General features: G+C 43.1%; 2 protein-coding genes across 2 annotated transcripts; one reads left to right on the forward strand and one right to left on the reverse strand.

Annotated features, from left to right (window-relative positions):
- Positions 1–260: 260 nt before the first annotated feature.
- Positions 261–4,616, forward strand: psmc2 (proteasome 26S subunit, ATPase 2). The gene is made up of 12 exons (XM_018747450.2): positions 261–412; positions 664–701; positions 881–962; positions 1,083–1,182; positions 1,551–1,682; positions 1,816–1,888; positions 2,042–2,137; positions 2,325–2,489; positions 2,615–2,702; positions 2,926–3,128; positions 3,367–3,463; positions 4,349–4,616. Exons 1-12 carry the CDS (start codon positions 343–345, stop codon positions 4,504–4,506), a joined length of 1,302 nt encoding a protein of 433 aa, XP_018602966.1. The 5' UTR covers positions 261–342; the 3' UTR covers positions 4,507–4,616.
- Positions 4,617–5,772: 1,156 nt separating this feature from the next.
- On the reverse strand, positions 5,773–16,324 carry slc26a5 (solute carrier family 26 member 5). The gene is made up of 19 exons (XM_018747451.2): positions 16,198–16,324; positions 14,145–14,350; positions 13,258–13,397; positions 12,420–12,530; positions 11,877–12,052; positions 11,390–11,554; positions 10,722–10,874; positions 10,474–10,556; positions 10,155–10,302; positions 9,872–9,985; positions 9,557–9,634; positions 8,793–8,888; positions 8,201–8,307; positions 7,775–7,844; positions 7,494–7,586; positions 7,240–7,365; positions 6,883–7,089; positions 6,738–6,792; positions 5,773–6,604 (listed from the first exon to the last, which is right to left on the reverse strand). The coding sequence occupies exons 2-19, from the start codon at positions 14,294–14,296 to the stop codon at positions 6,468–6,470; spliced, it is 2,211 nt and encodes a 736-aa protein (XP_018602967.2). The 5' UTR covers positions 14,297–14,350; positions 16,198–16,324; the 3' UTR covers positions 5,773–6,467.
- Positions 16,325–17,505: the final 1,181 nt, after the last annotated feature.

The following is a 17,505-nucleotide window of genomic DNA, read 5'->3' on the forward strand; positions in this document are numbered from 1 at the left end:
CTCTCCGGGGTGCAAATGCCGCTTGGTACACTTAGGTTCCCGTTAGTGGTTTTCCTAATCAGAACTACTAGAAACATTACACGGTTTTGTGGTATTTATTTCAACGCTCTGTTTGTGATTAAAAATACGTTTTTGGTTAAATGAACATGTGTTCGTTTGGAATTCATATTTTTGGGTTTTTTCAAGCCTTCGTAGAAGCGATCAAGTCGAGTTTGTCGCTAAAAGTCGTCCGACAGTAACTTCCTGTATTATCGCGGACGCCGGAAGAGACGGAACGTGCTGTGTAACGGTAGCAGTTTCGTGACAAGGAAGTCGTTTAGGTTTAGCTTTGAAAGGGACGCAATGCCGGACTACCTGGGGACTGAACAGCGGAAGGTTAAAGATGAAGAAAAGGAGGATAAACCGATCAGAGGTGAGTTATTGCAGCGGTTACCTTAGTCTGTTGGGGTAGTTGTTGGAATCCCGGTGAAATTCTGAACTCACTCACTCAGTCAGTGGCGTCGTTAGTCCAACCCAGTCACTGCAGTATGTGTCGATGCAATATGAATATATTAGCTATATATACAGCAAAATTAATACTTGTCTGTAGTGGATTTGGTTTTTGAAGTTTTCCCGGACTCTAAAACGCTGGTTAATGATATGTGTCCATATTTTTTTTGGCAGCTCTGGACGAAGGTGACATCGCTCTCTTGAAGACATATGTAAGTTGTCAGCTCAGCTGTGCCACTGTTTTGCAAAGCGAAAAAAGCTAAAAATGCTCCTCTTGGTCAAAGTGACAAGTCAAGTGGTTGCGAACTATGAGAGTGTGTGTTCTGTGTTTTCCTTGATGATGCCGAGCTGAACTCTAATAATATGCAAGCTCTGGTGCCCCCCCACCCAGGGCCAGAGCACATACTCCAGACAGATCAAGCAGGTGGAGGATGACATTCAGCAGCTCCTCAAGAAGATCAACGAGCTCACTGGTGAGTTGAAAAAGGCAGAAGTTCAAGTTACTCTCGTAGTTGTTCAGGTTACGTATCTGCAATCTGCTCTGCGTTTAGCAAAGAAACCTTTGCTAAAACTTCTGCCCGCCCGTCCTGCAGGTATTAAGGAGTCAGACACTGGACTGGCTCCTCCAGCTCTGTGGGACTTGGCTGCAGACAAGCAGACCCTGCAGAGCGAGCAGCCGCTGCAGGTGGCCAGGTGAGCGGGACCTCCTTGACACCGAAGTCCAACTGGCGACTGCGAGACGTACTCGTAACATGCTTACGCGGTCTGTTTCTTCAACAGTAACTGCAACAGAAACTTCTTAAGCCACGTAAATACCTTAGTATTCAAAGTAATTTTTAAGTGGTCTTCAGTTGACGTCGATTCTTTGCAAACACATACACGCTGCCCCCAAAATGTGTTCTACTTGTGTACTTAAGGTTTAAAGTATTAAAAGTACATGTCAATTTTCTAATCAGCCCAGGATTTATAATTTTAAAAAATCGTTTCGGATGTTTGGGTCTATCCTGCACTGATATGTGGGATGAATCTGTTAAACCCGTATTCTTTTTTTGAACCAATAGATGTACCAAGATCATTAACGCTGACTCAGAGGATCCGAAATATATCATCAATGTGAAACAGTTTGCCAAGTTTGTGGTGGACCTGAGTGACCAGGTTGCTCCTACTGACATTGAAGAGGGGATGAGGGTTGGGTAAGAATGAATCCGCCTATGATGAACACTACACGGAGGTGCTGTCTGTTGTAATAAGCTGTTACTGTGTAACATCTTTCAGGAGTGTTTTCCTCCTCATTTTCTTTACAAATAAATGAATTTATTCTTTCAGTGTTGACCGAAACAAATATCAGATTCACATTCCACTTCCTCCCAAGATTGATCCAACTGTCACCATGATGCAGGTAAGAACCAATATGTTTTTACATCATTTGTTGATGTCCTTGAAAGTTAAAACTGTCAGTGTAGTTAGTATATCTTTGTAAATAAGAAGGATGGTATTAGAGTCTACAATATTGCTCAACATCCAGTACTAGAGAGAACTGTTTATTTTTCAGGTGGAGGAGAAACCTGATGTGACTTATAGTGATGTTGGTGGTTGCAAGGAGCAGATTGAGAAGCTAAGAGAGGTGGTCGAGACTCCTTTACTCCATGTAAGCATTTTGATTCTACAGCATTTGTGCCGTATGCATTTGAGCACAAAGCTGACCAAATGTGGCCCAATTTTGATAAGAGATTTTTTAAAAATATTGGTGATATTATAGAAATGTTAGGTGACAGAAGGCCTTCTGTGTCATATTTCTTAGATGAGCAGATTTTGTTTGTTGTCTTTTCCATCAGCCTGAACGATTTGTGAACCTGGGCATTGAGCCACCAAAGGGTGTCCTGCTCTTTGGCCCTCCAGGCACAGGCAAAACACTGTGTGCCCGAGCTGTGGCCAATCGTACAGATGCGTGCTTCATCCGTGTTATTGGTTCTGAGCTTGTGCAGAAGTATGTGGGAGAGGTAAGGACTGAATTGAATGGGTGAATAGGGGTCAGAACCCAGCTTTGAAGTAATAATTTTTCAGATAAGGTTGTGCTGCAAAAAATGTAATGTGTGGTGTCTTCGACTGTATCTCTTTGCAACAGGGTGCAAGAATGGTCCGTGAGCTATTTGAGATGGCCAGAACCAAGAAGGCTTGTCTCATTTTCTTTGATGAAATTGATGCCATCGGAGGTACATTGAGTTGGCGTTAACTTTCTTAAATAGAATTACAGTACAATACTGCCGAGTTCTTAATGACTTTATTTGGTTTTAGAAGTTTGAGTGAACATTCTGCATTTACCTGGCTTCACATTGAGTTCTTAGAAATGAGGGTCTTGGTGGGCTTCTTTCATGGGGTTCCATCTTTCACTACCGTGGATGGGAAATGAGCAGGTGCCTTGGGTATACCTCACAGGAGCCCGTTTTGACGATGGTGCTGGTGGTGACAACGAGGTCCAGAGGACCATGCTGGAGCTCATCAACCAGCTGGATGGCTTTGACCCCAGGGGCAACATCAAGGTCCTGATGGCCACTAACCGACCTGACACGCTGGACCCAGCCCTCATGAGGCCAGGACGATTGGACCGCAAGATTGAGTTCAGTCTACCTGATTTGGAGGTGTGTCCTTAAATTTCCACATCATTTCACTGCAGGATTAGTCAGCAGACAAAACATGCATTAGTGTTTTGTAAAGACCAGTATTTTCCACTGCTTTGGAAACAATTTTTAATCTGCTCTGCCTGCAGTTGTCACAAAGTACAGATTAAGCGCTTCTATGTCATCATTAAGTACATTTTAGCTAATCTTGTAAATAGTGTATTAAACCGTTTCCAAACCAGTGTACTTTTCGTTGCAGGGTCGTACTCACATTTTTAAGATTCATGCCCGGTCCATGAGTGTGGAAAGGGAGATCCGATTTGAGCTGTTGGCTCGTCTCTGTCCTAACAGCACAGGTGAGGTTGTATAATATGCTTAAAGAACACACAGATGGGGTTCTTCCTTTCTGCTAGGGCTTCACTGTGGCGGTTTTTGCAGCGAAACAAATGAGTCATGATGTCACGTTATTTGGAAAAGTACAGGTGGTTCTTGACTTTGAAAGTGGTCCTGTACTGATGACTTTGTTGTGAATCACAAATCCCCTTATATGGTATTATGTAAACCCTCAATATATAAATACAATAAATAGTGCACATGCATGGGACAGCTGGGAGTGCAGGGGTTAGAGCTGCTGCCTTTGGACCCAAAAGTTGCAGGAATCCCACCTCCAGCTGTAGTACCCTTGAGCAAGGTACTTGCCCTAAATTGCTCCAGTAAAATTACACAGCTGTATAAATAGGTGGGTAGATGGATCTTAACATTGTAAGATGCTTTGGAGAAAAGCATAAGCTAAATGAATAAATGTAAATACATTAATGCTAGGATGTGTAATTGGCTTTTTGTATCTTTTAATGTGTATTTTGACATGTGCAAAAATTATACTAATATACAGTACATCCTGCACTATTGTCAGGACTTTAAGGTTATCGGGATGACTGTTGTAAGTCTGAGTTCTTATGAATTGGATATGTCCCAAAGCAAGGAATACTTGTATCAGATTGGGCTGTGGGATTAGATGTTTTTCCTCCCCCTACTCAAAAGGTGTTTCTGGTGAATTGATGATTAAATTGCCCTTAATGTATATGCCTGTATGTTGCTTTACAAATTGGTAAATGACTGGATGAAGTTTAGTGCAGCTGTAGCTGTACTTTTAAGTTGCCTTGTACATTTGATACCTTTGTCTATCACTTTGGAGGACATCTGCAAAATTAATGGGAAAAAAAAAAATTGGCTGACCTCAGGTGCTGAGATCCGGAGCGTGTGCACAGAAGCAGGTATGTTTGCGATAAGGGCCCGCAGGAAGATTGCCACTGAGAAGGACTTCCTGGAGGCTGTGAACAAGGTCATCAAGTCTTATGCCAAGTTCAGTGCCACACCACGATACATGACATACAACTAAGTTTTGTTTTTTTTTTTTGGTAACCTTTATTTGGTTTATTTTTGGAATGGTAACTTGTGTACTGTAATTTGTTCCTTTGTCAGATGTGCTCAATTAAAAAAAAAAAAACCCAATCCTTGCCCACTCTTATACATCCTTTCCAAAGCAGTACTTTGGCATTTAATTGATGTTTAAGCCAGAAAGCATGGGCTTGAGGGGAAGGAAACTGAAAGTAACCTGGCACTTCTAGAAATGAAATAAAACTAGGCAAGGGGTATATTTATTTTGTGATAAGCACTAAATTCTTGTGAAATAAGTAGCTCAATACATTTCTTTACAAATATAGCTTTGCTTCATACTGTAAAAGTTCAAATGATACACATCCTAAGCAGCAAATAAGTTAACTGTATGGGGTGACCTGGTTTTGGTCATTGTGTTAGTATGACATTTTCCCCCCCTCTTCCTTTAAATTTTTTTTTAGAAGCACTTTGCGCACAAACCCCCCCCCCCCCCCCCCCAACAACCCTGAATGCTGTTCTGCGAACTAACCAAAATGCTCAGGTCCCATCACATAGGCAAGGATTAGCAATATGGACCATTAAGATGGAATTCCATGGAGATTAAAATTCCTAACACCTGCAACACAAAGTAACATTTGAAGGCAGCATGTTATTGACCATATGTCACTCCTCAGTTGCAAAGTGTTGTACACAATCCATTTGAAAATATGATACAGTATGTCAGTCATTAAGTCCTCTTATTGATTGAAATGATTATCCATCATGGGAGTTTGCAAAGTTTGCTCCCTGTGAAATCTGCCTGCATTCATGTTTGAGTGAACATACACAGCATTACACTTATGCCAGCTTGCTTTACTGTCCTGGTTTCTCATTTAACTGAGAAAGTAAGATGTATCAGAAGTACTGAAAATGCAGGAAAGAATTTAAAATTAAACCCTAAAAGCCTACATACATAATTCATACACATTTGTGTAGTATTTTGACAACATGACAGTTTTATAAATTACACTGGTATAAGTCACTAACATGAATAAAACAGGTGCTAGCTGCCTCATCTAGCCTTCTATTTTGTTGAATTTCCAGCATGTGGATATATTTTAACAGGCAATTAGGCACAGAAATCAAGGGTACGGCGTGGTGTAAACACAGAAGCAGCAGCAGACGAAGATAAACAAAGCAAATTCTCCCGGCAACAAGCTGCTGTGTTTACTTGGCTGGACCCAGTCAGACCCAGCTCTGGACACCAAGGCAGCAGCAATAAGGGGGGGGGGGGGGGGGGGGGGGGGGAGTACCAGCCTGCAGCAGATCAGCTTTAAATGGCCTGTTAGTGCATCCCAGCAGCTCTTACACTGCCACGGGAAAGGCAGGGCCCTGTATCACATTAATGGACAAATGAAAAACCTGTAAAGACCTTCAGAAACCTTCTTGCAAATAAGATTTCATAATTACACTGATATGTAACAAAGCAGAACATTGTTATCCCTGATCTATCAGCTGCAGTAAAATGAGTGCAAAATTCATCACTGACGGTAGAAGGTTGCATTAACACTGAAACCATACTGACCACCACTTTGTGCCACTGCCTTCCATAAATATCTGCAGTGTCTTCCATAACTCCAACTCTTATGTTTTAATCTCCTATGGAAAAGTAGAACATTTTAAATAACCTCCTTCCATTAAGAAAGGAATACTGCATGACCCACCCCTTAAACAATCCATTGGTCTCCATACCTTCTTCACACCTTTTTACTGAACATTCTCCTCTGCCAATCACTGGTGTTTTAAGTAAAGTCTAAAAGCTACCCCACCTACTTCTTTTAAAGAGCCTAAAATTACATATTAGAACCAGGGTTTGGAAAGGAAGTGAGTATCACATGGTGAATGCTTTGTTCTCCCTCTTCACACTACCACTCCATGCATCTCCTTCAAGCAGGGTGCACAATAACATGGCTCTTGCAGAGGTCACATGCTGTCATTGGACTGGTGACTTCTGGGGCACTGGCAGTGCAGCACTGCATCATGGATTGTAGGGAACACCAACTCGGGGGTCACTGCACCACTGAAGAACTGCAAGGCCCGGAGTTCAGCCAACACGGTTCCTGTTAATCACAAACACACACAAAAAGGAGGTGAGCAAACCCTGTGCTCTCCACAGCAGTCATGGTGATGGTCCACAGCCCTGACACTGGGAACCAAAGGGTATGAACAACTCAAGACACACAGCGTACTTACGGCTGCACCCAGCAAGAAACACGCTTACACCAATCTCTGCGTACTCTTTAATCACCTGGGGAGACAAAACACAGTGATACACACTGCCATACCACCCAACGAGAGAACATTTACACCAGAGCCTGGCATTTAGATGTCTGCTTACAGCTTGGATGGCTTTGGCTCCAACAGAGTCAATGAAGTTGACTGGTGTGAAATCCAGGATGATTGAGTGCACGGGACTCAGGGCCTCCAAGAAGTTACGGGACTCCTCCGAGTCTGACTCTGCCTGCGCCTCCACCAGCTGCCCATTCTCCTGAAGGTCCGAGCCCTCCCCATCTACGACTTCATGGGTGATGCCCATCTCCATGTCCTGTGGCACACAGCACTGGCATGAAGCTACAGTGCATAGTCTTCCTCTCCACCAAACATATGCTGCCTGCACTGTTCAAGTTCCAAGGCAGAGAAGGTGTGTAGGAAATGAAACGGGCCAAAGCACAAATGTAATACTTCAGCAACTCACCAATTTAACAACTGCTTCCTTTATCTGGGAGAAGGACTGCTCCCGTTTGCCATTTTCCTTTTGTTTCTTTGATTTCTGCCTGTGAGATTTGCATTTGGCCTGGATCACTGTAGGGTCTACTCCTGTCTGACAGGAGACATTGAGAGAATGTTAAAGACCTATGAAAAACCTTTTTTTTCGGAAGGTTGCCAAATGTTAAAATATACTTCTGAGTCTCAGTTAAGTAAAATTACTAGCTTTACATCTCATGTCACCTTTTGTTTGAGAGCGCTGACGTAGAGGTCGCTGTTTGCAAAGTAGATAGAGGTGTTGGAGTAGAATATCTTAATCCCAGCACATTCAGTGGCCTGCAACAAGCAGAGAGACAAGGTTACCAATACTGTTTCTTAGCCAGGCAACAGCAACACAGAAGACAAATGAAGGATTTCTCACCATCTTCAAGATGAAGTCAGATCTATTTACATTTTTTTTCCTATATCTGAACGTATCATGTATAACACTGGGAACTGAAACAAAGTGGCTTAAGAGCAATTACCTCTTCATACTCTTCAACATCGTAGTATAGGGCTGTGTTGGGAATCTGGCCAAGAATCATCTTCTTTGGGCTAGAACAAAATCCATAATCAGAATCCTAGTTAAAAGCAAAAATCAATACATCAACACTCCATGTCATAAAGTGTAGCACTAGGAACTTTTGAAAATACATTCTCCAGTTTCCATCTTGAACTCCATTTATGTTTTCTAAAATTATAGTCTGTTGCAAAGCAAATACACTGAGGGACCTGTGTATTGCAAACCTTTTACTGATAGACATTTAGCAGTCAAAGTGACTTTGGAGTTGTGAACAAGGAGTTATGAACAAACTCCCGGTCCCAGTTGTGTTTATGCACTGGAGCAGGGGTGTATACTTAATTTATGAGTAAGTCACAAATAACATTGGAAGTTTAACCCTTCCACGTACCTTTGCGTCCTGTAGATGATGGTGAGCATAGCAAAGGCGATAGCCACAAGCAGCCCATAATCAAGGCCAAGCAGGACCGAGGCGATGAAGGCCACCACCCAGATAGCCTAGGAGTGTCACAGGGAATAATGCTATAGGACAAATGTAAAGAACTGCACACACTTATATCGCATATTGTAGAACCACACTGAAAATTTCACACCAGAACTGCACTATGTTCTAGTACTTTGCAAACCAGCTTAATGCCCCTTAACATCACATTAGATTAATCCTCACTGAAGGAATGCGTACACTGTAGGGTGAAGAACCATGCCTATAATCTGGCTTCAGCTCAGCTGCTTTTGATTATGAATCAAGGAAGTCAGGTTGCATCACATCAAGGAACCTTAGTTTTATTAGCCTCATGGAAATGGCAAGCTTAGACTAACCTACTTGTTTTTAAAACCTACCCACTTACCCTGCCAACTAGTGTGTATGAACTGGGCTCAGATTTCCCACTGAAATTGTGCTGTCTGGGAAACTTACGGAGCTGACCATAGACCTTACGTTCAACTCACACCTGACCAACAGCAGCACTATGCTTCAGACTCACCAGCTCGATTCGGCTTGTACCCCACAGCAAGCAGACATCCCGGAACTGCTTGAACATTCCTAGCAGGTTCACCATGATGATGGCGGCAAGAACAGTCTGTAGAGAAATGAGGGGAACAAATGTTTAAAACTTACTTTTGCCATCATTGTATACTGTTGACATTAACATTTGTAATAACTTGTGTTCTTTCAGCCATTGCTTCCATAATTAAATCATTTCAGCTTACTGGATCTAAATTACATTGAGCTGCTACAGTTGTATAAAATAATGCTACACAAATATCAACATGTAACAGTTATTTTAAGCAAGACACTGGCCAAACTCTTGACCACAAAATCATAAGCTGAATACTATGAAAAGTCATCAGAACTTCTGTTAAGCACAGTTCTTTTTATGAGTGACAGACATTGATGCACTAAAAAGCATGTTTACCCACTGTGCAACAAAGTCTGTCTGCAGCCTTTAAGTGCACGCAAGATCCATTTCCCCATCATCCCTTATTAACTAGTGGTTAGAGCTGCTGTCTTTGGACCCAAAAGTCACATGCTAGAAACTCACCATCAGCTGTAGTACCCTTGAGAAAAGGTACTTTAGTTTAAAAAAAAAAGTAATTAACCAGCTGTATAAATTGGTAAATAATTGTAATGTAGATTAACATTGTCAGTTGCTTTGGAGAGGGAAAAAAAAAAAAAAAAAAAAAAGTCAGCTAAATAAACAAGTGTAACTTAATACAAGTACTGACAGCCAACCAGATTGATACGTACCTTGGGTAGAGGCTCAAACATAAAGCCAATGGCCACCACAACCAGGAGGACCACCAGAGAAGACAACAATCCTGCTATCTGGGTACACAGACATAGACACAGAGATTAACCAACACTTCCTCCTCCTTTTACATCTATGCAACAGTGACCCGGTAATTTTTCTTATCTTTATGCTTTTAAAGCAGCAATAAGGCCATCGCAATCTATAAAAACTGAAATCAGTAATCAGTGTGATCAGCACACAGTTCATAATTACTTTTGAGGGCAATGACTGAGCTCTGTCTGAGTGTGTTGGTAGTGTCAGCCCTCATTTACCTGCGTTTTTCCCCCTGTGCTCTCCTGCACCAAACTGCGGGACATGGAGCAGGTAATGGTGAAGGTGTGGAAGAAGGAACCAGTGAAATTGCACAGACCCAAGGCGATCAGCTCCTGGAATGCCAAGCAGTTGTAGGACACTAGGGACTCTTCTCAGAAAAACCTATACTCCCATTACCATACATAATATCTGGCTTATTTTAACTGTTTACAACAGGCTAGGGAAAATTCCAACCGCTTAACCATCTACCGAGGATCTGCATGTTTTATAGGTGGAACGTACCTGGTTTCCATCTACAGCATAGCCATGCTTGAGTGCAAAGATCTTGGCCAAGGAGATGGCCATTGAAAAGCCAACGATTGCAATGGCAATGGAATCCACTACAAGGCTGTGCAGAAGCGAGAACTTTGGGACAGAAGGAGGAAGAAGCCTGCAGACAGTAAAAATATCAATGCCATTTTCTCAGATGCATTCCAAAATACAGGCATATTACATGTATCCAGTGATGGGAATGCAGCACTTTCTTTAAATGAATTTAAAAAATGGTTTCCTGTGGTGTCACAGACAGGGGTAGACAGAAGTTAATACAAAATTGCTATACCCTGTAGGGATTTCGCCGACAACATCCACATGATAGACGTCACACAGCTTCATTCCATATGAAATCCCTGTAGAAACGATCACCTGCTCACAGGAAACCAGAAGTTACAATTTATACTGTCACATGGGATTTTTTTTTTTTTTTAAAAATGATACAAGAGGGCAAGTCAAAAAGTATGTGCAATAAGTTTTAAAAAAAAAATTGATCACAAATATATTGTTATTTTTTGACATGAGATATCCTTTTACCACAATGATCTCTCCAGGAATAGGCACTGGAAGTTTCTTTTTGAAGCGGTCATTGAGATCTTTGACCACATAGAGGAACACTATACACACAAGCCCCACCACGAGCGACGCAACGTTGGTTTGGCCGATTTTCTTTAGCACTTCAATGAGACTCTGTAGGGTGAAGAAAGCAAACAGGAGCAAAAGAGATGGAGGTCCACAGTCATTTTCACATTACCTTAGCAGATGTTTACTCAGCTACCATGGGATTATTTTCATTTCTAAATTTGATTTTTCTTTTCTACACCATCAGAATATTCACATTTTTTTGCTTGCTACACCTTATAAAAGCAAAACTTGAATGGGATCAAAGAGGTGTTCTGTAAATAAAATGTAATCACTGATTTCACTGTGACGCCAGTCAATTTGAAACACGGTGCCTTGTGGAAGTGCAACCACCCAATGTCATTGTACAGAAGATTGAGTGTCTCATTAGATGTGATGACCAAACCTTGAGATCTGAAAATAATAAGTATAATAATTTTGATGTGACAGCTGTTAAGTCACATACGTCATAAGGGTAAAGTGACAAATCCTCTCCCAACATTACAAAGGCGGACCTTTGAAAACAATGCAGTTAACTTCTGGAGACGCAATTTCCAAGATGGGAAAATGCTGTAGACACTCACGTATAGCACTGACAGGGGGCCACTGTACCGCGTCGTCTTGATGTCTAGCAGATACTTGAGCTGGGAAACGAAAACATGGACGGCAGCAGCTGTGGTGAAGCCTCGAACAAGGGGCTCTGCCAGGTAGATGGCCACAAAGCCAAAGCGCAAGAGACCCAGGGCAAGCTACAATATAAATGAACGAACACAAAAATACAAAGAGTGAGCAGCTACCCAAAAAAAAAAAAAAAAAAAAATTCTGGCATGTCTGACTTTTAAGACCTCCAAATTCAGGATTTACATTTATTCATCTAGTAGATGCCCCCCCCCAAAGAAACACACAACTCAGGGTAAACAGAAGTACATTCACAGTAGGGGAAGAGCTTTGCAATGCAAACACACAAGTGCCAAGTTAGTTTGTCTGATACCACAGCAGGAAAGGACTACGGAAGTTGTAACTTTCAAAGCAGCTGTAAGCAGATAGATTGGGAATGCGAGCCTGACCCACCTGGATGATGCCCACCAGACAGGTGAGAGCTACGGCCACCTGGACTCTCCGGGTATCACGGGCGTCTGTGTCCAAGGTCTTATTGGTGCTGTTGAACTGGTGCACATAGAAGTCTGAATCTGGAGCCTCGCGCTCGGCTACACCGCCGATCATGAGGCTAATAACAGCAAAGGTCCCTGAGGAAGCACAACCAAACACACACGCAGTCAGTTTCGAGGAGGGGGGGGAAGGCAGCCAAGTTTTATTTACTCTCCACAACCTAGTAGTGTATTATACACCTACAAAAAAAATGCCATGTTTCAAAATAAAACTGCTATAATAAGTTCCATACCTAAACCCAAGGAGTGACAATGAATCACATAGAACAGCGTTACAGACACTAAGAGATGTACTTCCTTTTGGCTCGATTTTATATTACATCTACTTTTGTGCTTAACACATTACGCTGAGGTGTGACCGACAAAAAGGTGCAGCACAGAGCAGACTTTAACCGCAGTGCAGAAAACTATTGGAATTCAGGAACCAACAGGCCCAGGACCTTACCCATAGATATGTGTCTGGAGGTACCGAAGAAGGTATACAGCAGCACTGGGTAGAAGGAGGAGTACAGACCATAGACAGGAGGTACTGCTGCCAACATGGCGTATGCCAGACCTGTGGGGGTGAGGACAAGTCAGTTTGTCATCAGCTACTGATGAACGATTGTTTCTCAATCCTTCTCAAAGCATATCATCCAACATGTAAATACTTTAAGTCCATTGCATCTACTGCATGGCATGGAAAAGGAAAGGTGGCAATTAGAAGCCATTTTCCACAGTGTGTGTAGGTGGCTGAACTGAATTTGAAAGTGGGAGGACATTTTCATGATCTCAGAGTACTTGAATTACAGTTCACTGGGAAATTTTGGGTTTAGTATACTTACTGCACAAATCAGAATATTGCGCAATTTTGACATAGCTGTTAAGTACTTAATCCTTTTTCTACCTCTGAATAGTTGCCAAAGCTATTTCATATACCTCCTTGGTCAGTATCCTTACCACACTTAATTTTTTATTATACAATTTCCATACAAGATAAAGCCTCATAGTGGTATGTAACAGTACTTTACATGTCACTGTACCTGTAAGAAACTGCATGATCAAAAAAGGGTGAAGGTCCAGGAGAAACAAGCAAGGCACTTTTTTAAAAAAAAAAAAAAAAAGATCATGTATTTAAACCATTTTTAAAAGAGGAGAAAATGATTTGCATAGACAATGAATGGGAAAAGTGGTCTTCCCACTGTAGGAGAGGTCCTGTTATCTGCAACACACACCTTTAGCTGAGACATGTGCAGGTTAATGGTTGATACAGACAGTCTTTCCTCTCTACTGATCAAACTGACCTTGAGGCAGCTGCATGACACCTGTACTCAGGCCAGACACCACATCCCCGAAGAGGTACTTTCTGACTGGGTAGGATGGCAGCCATGACAGGATGGGCAGGAAGCTGAGCACAGCGGCTTTGGCCCTGTCCGAGGAACAGCTAGGGAACCAGGACATAGGAATTAATGAGGGAGTGGGTCTCTCTCAGCACCCGGTGCCAAAAAACAGGAAACAGCAGGACTTGGATGAACTGAGAGGTCAGTACTGACACCACAAAAATCAGTGTGAAATGTGAACTTCATTAGATGAACAGTGCAAGCGCCAACATAACCCACAGCTTGACTAAACTAAAATCTATGAGGACAAAAACTACAGTTACTTGTTCATCAGCTAGATAATCAGGCTACAAGAGTTGGGGGGGTTTCATGCCTCCCCCATTTACTTATTTAACACACACACACACGTCCCATATGGGGTCGGTCGCGGGGAACCGGAGCCTAACCCGGCAACTCAGGGCGTAAGACTGGAGGGGACACACCCAGGACGAGATGCCAGTCCGCCGCAAGGCACCCCAAGTGGGACTTGAACCCAGACCCACTGAGAGCAGGACCCAGTCCAACCCACTGCGCCCCCTTATTTAAAATTAATAATAATAAATAATAATAATAATAATAATAATAATAATCAGCACAGACATTTTACTTCTGTGGTTTTTGTTTTGGATGTGAAGTTTCTTTATTCATGAAACTAGCACAGCTACCCTGCACAGGGTGTACCCCCCCACCTCAGCCTTGCGCACAATGCTTCTAGGATAGGCTCCGGTTGGCCGCGACCCTTCTCAGGACAAGCAGTTACTAAAACTGGATGGATGATAAACACTTTTGTCACAAGAGCAATACTAACTTACTGAAGTTGCTTTGTCAGCTTTTCTTTAACGGTTTCCGGCGTCCTCTCCTTCCTGTGCAGCAGCTCGCTCTCCATGTACTTCTCACTGTACACAGGCCGATCCACACAGAGCACTGGGGCAGAAGGCCTCTTGCTGGGACTCTCAGGTTCCATGGCGGCAGCAGCAGAGGATGACAGCAACGAAATGCGTCCGGGTCCCTACCTCTCCTGCTCAGAGCACATAGTGCAGTCAGACAGGCTGCTGTGTAAACTTCAGGAGGTCTAACTAAGGACTGACTAAGTTCAGCAAGGAGGAGGTGACATCTCACGGTGGCGCCAACAAATCAATCCAACAGTCATTTACAAAATGAGAAACACACAGTGTGGCTCTAACTGACATGAGCTCTCATCCGTGTTCAGGCAACCAGCAGAGGATGTACTTGGGGGGTATAAAACTACAGGTGGGGAAGCAATTATACAGAGGAAATATGTAATATTCCCACAAGTTCCAGGTAAGGGCTACTCAAAAGTCAACTTTTCAGGGGAAAATGTGAAAATGCTGTTAACTTTGCAGCTGCCCCATATAAGAACTTTTGGAAATGGTCCCCCCCCTCCTTCCCCAATCAGCCCACAGATAGAAATGCTCTCTTAAAAGACAGTGCTTCCAAAAGGATTTTGTAACTTCGGTTACAATTAATCCCTCAGCCACTGCCCCCCATACGCGATGCCAAAATTACACCGCTCTTGACGAGTTTGTGGAGATTACATGTTCTGTTTGCTCTTCCCTGCCCTATTCTTGTGCAAGAAGGACCTGTGAGTGGAGGAGAACCCCCCCCCCCCCCGGTGTTTACCCAACGCTCTTGTACCAGGCTGTCGAGAGGAACACATTCAGTAGAACCAGGTAAGGAGCTGAGCTTCCAGGACCCCTTATCCATAGTCATCATTTGTGCCATTTACTCATTTGGCTGACACCTTTTTTTCCCCCCCAGCAGACTTGCAAAGTTAGATAAGAGTGATTTATAAAGCTGGATATTCTTACTGCATCACTTCAGGGTAAGAACCTTGATCAAGGGAACTTGGGGGGGGGTTTGACCTGAGAACCTTCAGGTGAGAAGGGGACATCCCTAACTGGATGTATGTAGTGAAGCATCGAGGACGAGCCATTCAGGTCTGTATGGAGTCAGTGTAGTTCAGTGGTGGTACCTTCACTGAATTTAGGGGCTGGACATTTATTGGCGCAGCTCATTCGCAACTTCGGCCGGTTGGAATTTCTCCGATTCAACAGTAAGGTTTTCATTTATTTACTTAAGAGATCTTCACGTCTAGGCCCGGCGTGGGAGAGGTCCGATGAGGGTCACATGCACGCGCAGTGACTCGGTCTGACGCATATCTGCGCGAGTCTTAGCTTCCCGTTGGCGCTCCGTGGAAGAGCACCTCGTCGTGCACGCGCAGGGACACTTCGCGGCGCGCACGTACACACACACACACACACACACACACACACACACACACACACACACACACACACACACACACACACACGGTTTCTGTCAGCAGCGGTCCACACATCAGATCTGAAACCGAGCAACTCCAGTCGACACTGACACACTGTTCACTTCAGTCTAGTAACACAAGGAGAATTCTTCTCAGACTTACCTGAAGGCGACAATAAATTAATAAAAAGCATAAGTTAGTAAAATCCGATTTTATACAGATAAAACATCATGTTCTTAAAAAAATAAAATATGTTTTTAACTTCAAATTGAATCATCATGTAAGAGGAGACACGTGTTAATCTGGCGCGAGGGAGTCCGACTGGTGACATTCAGTCGTTACAAAGCTGCTACAGCAATAATGCTGTACAGTGGACTTATTTTTACATTAAATCACAATGGGCACATAGAAAAAGCCAACATCACATTCCTTTGTTGTTTGTAACAAACCACGCACGAGCCGAGCCGCAAAATGATCCCCTCAGCGAGGCTGACTAGTAGTATCATATGCTAGGCAGGCTAGCGGACAGCGAATGATGCGCTGTGTAATAAGCAGCCTGGGACACAACACCTGTTTCTTACCCTCTCGAGCCGTAGTCGGGGGTACGAAAGCCAATTCAAGTGGCCCGCCAGCCGCCCAATCGACAGCCACCACACTCCGTGTTTAACCAAGACTCTTCAGACCAGTCAACCGCAGGCTCCTCTTATACCCGGTAGGGACCGTCACTGAACGCATGTCACGTGAGCAGAAGTAACGGGAGTTGTAGTTCCACGGTGCCCGCGACCTCCATTAAAAACTACAGCTGCCAGTGGCGCCTGTCACAGTACAGTAGTATACCTGTTAATCAATCATGAATTCAGCATCACATTTCAGATTGCATGTTTTGTGCTGCACATCAGTTTTCGTATTTCCCGTTTGTTTTTATCACATTGGTAATGTCAATTTGACTAACGTAATGTGAGGACAACTCGAGGAACCCTGGCTTTAAACCAAAGTGTTGCCATTTCGAGTTCCAGCTCTGATCCCTTTGAACAAAGAATTAAATTTATGTGTCTAGCAAGATAAAACGCAAAAGAGCACGCTATTAAGTCTTTGTGAATCAAGGCGGCTGCTAAGCAATTAGATAATGTAATAAATCCAGCCACTCCAAGAACCTCTTCTAAATGGTACAACTTTGTCCTATATAAGTATAAGAACCGTTTGAAACAGCTCAGAAATGCACTGACTGAATAAAAAAACCTTTCCCCTATCTCTGAACATTATACACAAATAAATAATAAAAACATCACCAACTCCTGCAGTGCCTCAGAGAGTGAGTACAGTAAATCATTGCAAGAGTACGCAAATTACAATTTTCCTTTTCACCATTAAGAGACTGGGACAGTTCTAAACAAAGAATAGATTTGGCTAAGAATGTAAAGGCGAAGGGAACGCCCACATCACCTAACAGAAGCATCACCCAGCACTAACTATTGCTGGGAATATTTAGCATCGTCCCACAGTCGTGCGCTGCCTGGAAGGGGGACTGTCATCAGGCTATTGCGCTGAAAAGCAAGTTTTTCCATCATTCACCCAGTCATCCTTCGCAAACATGTAAAGCACCTGATTACGTGTTCATGCTTCACTGTCCAACTTCCACAAATCAAATGCTTTGCCCAGACATGCAGCTCTTACGGGGCGCATACAGAAGACAGCTGGCTAGTGAAGGACAAGCAGCAACTAGACCTGGTTATGAAACGCCGCTGCTGAAGATCCATACGACGTGTGATCCGATCATCATCAGAACCAGGAAATGCAAAATACATGTAAAAATGATACCGTTCTGTTTTTTCTAGGGTAACGGATTAGTCTGTGTACCTACTGTCTTTGGATTGGTCCTGTTTTCCCAG

Source organism: Scleropages formosus, chromosome 2, assembly GCF_900964775.1.
Source record: "Scleropages formosus chromosome 2, fSclFor1.1, whole genome shotgun sequence".
Classification (NCBI taxonomy): domain Eukaryota; kingdom Metazoa; phylum Chordata; class Actinopteri; order Osteoglossiformes; family Osteoglossidae; genus Scleropages; species Scleropages formosus.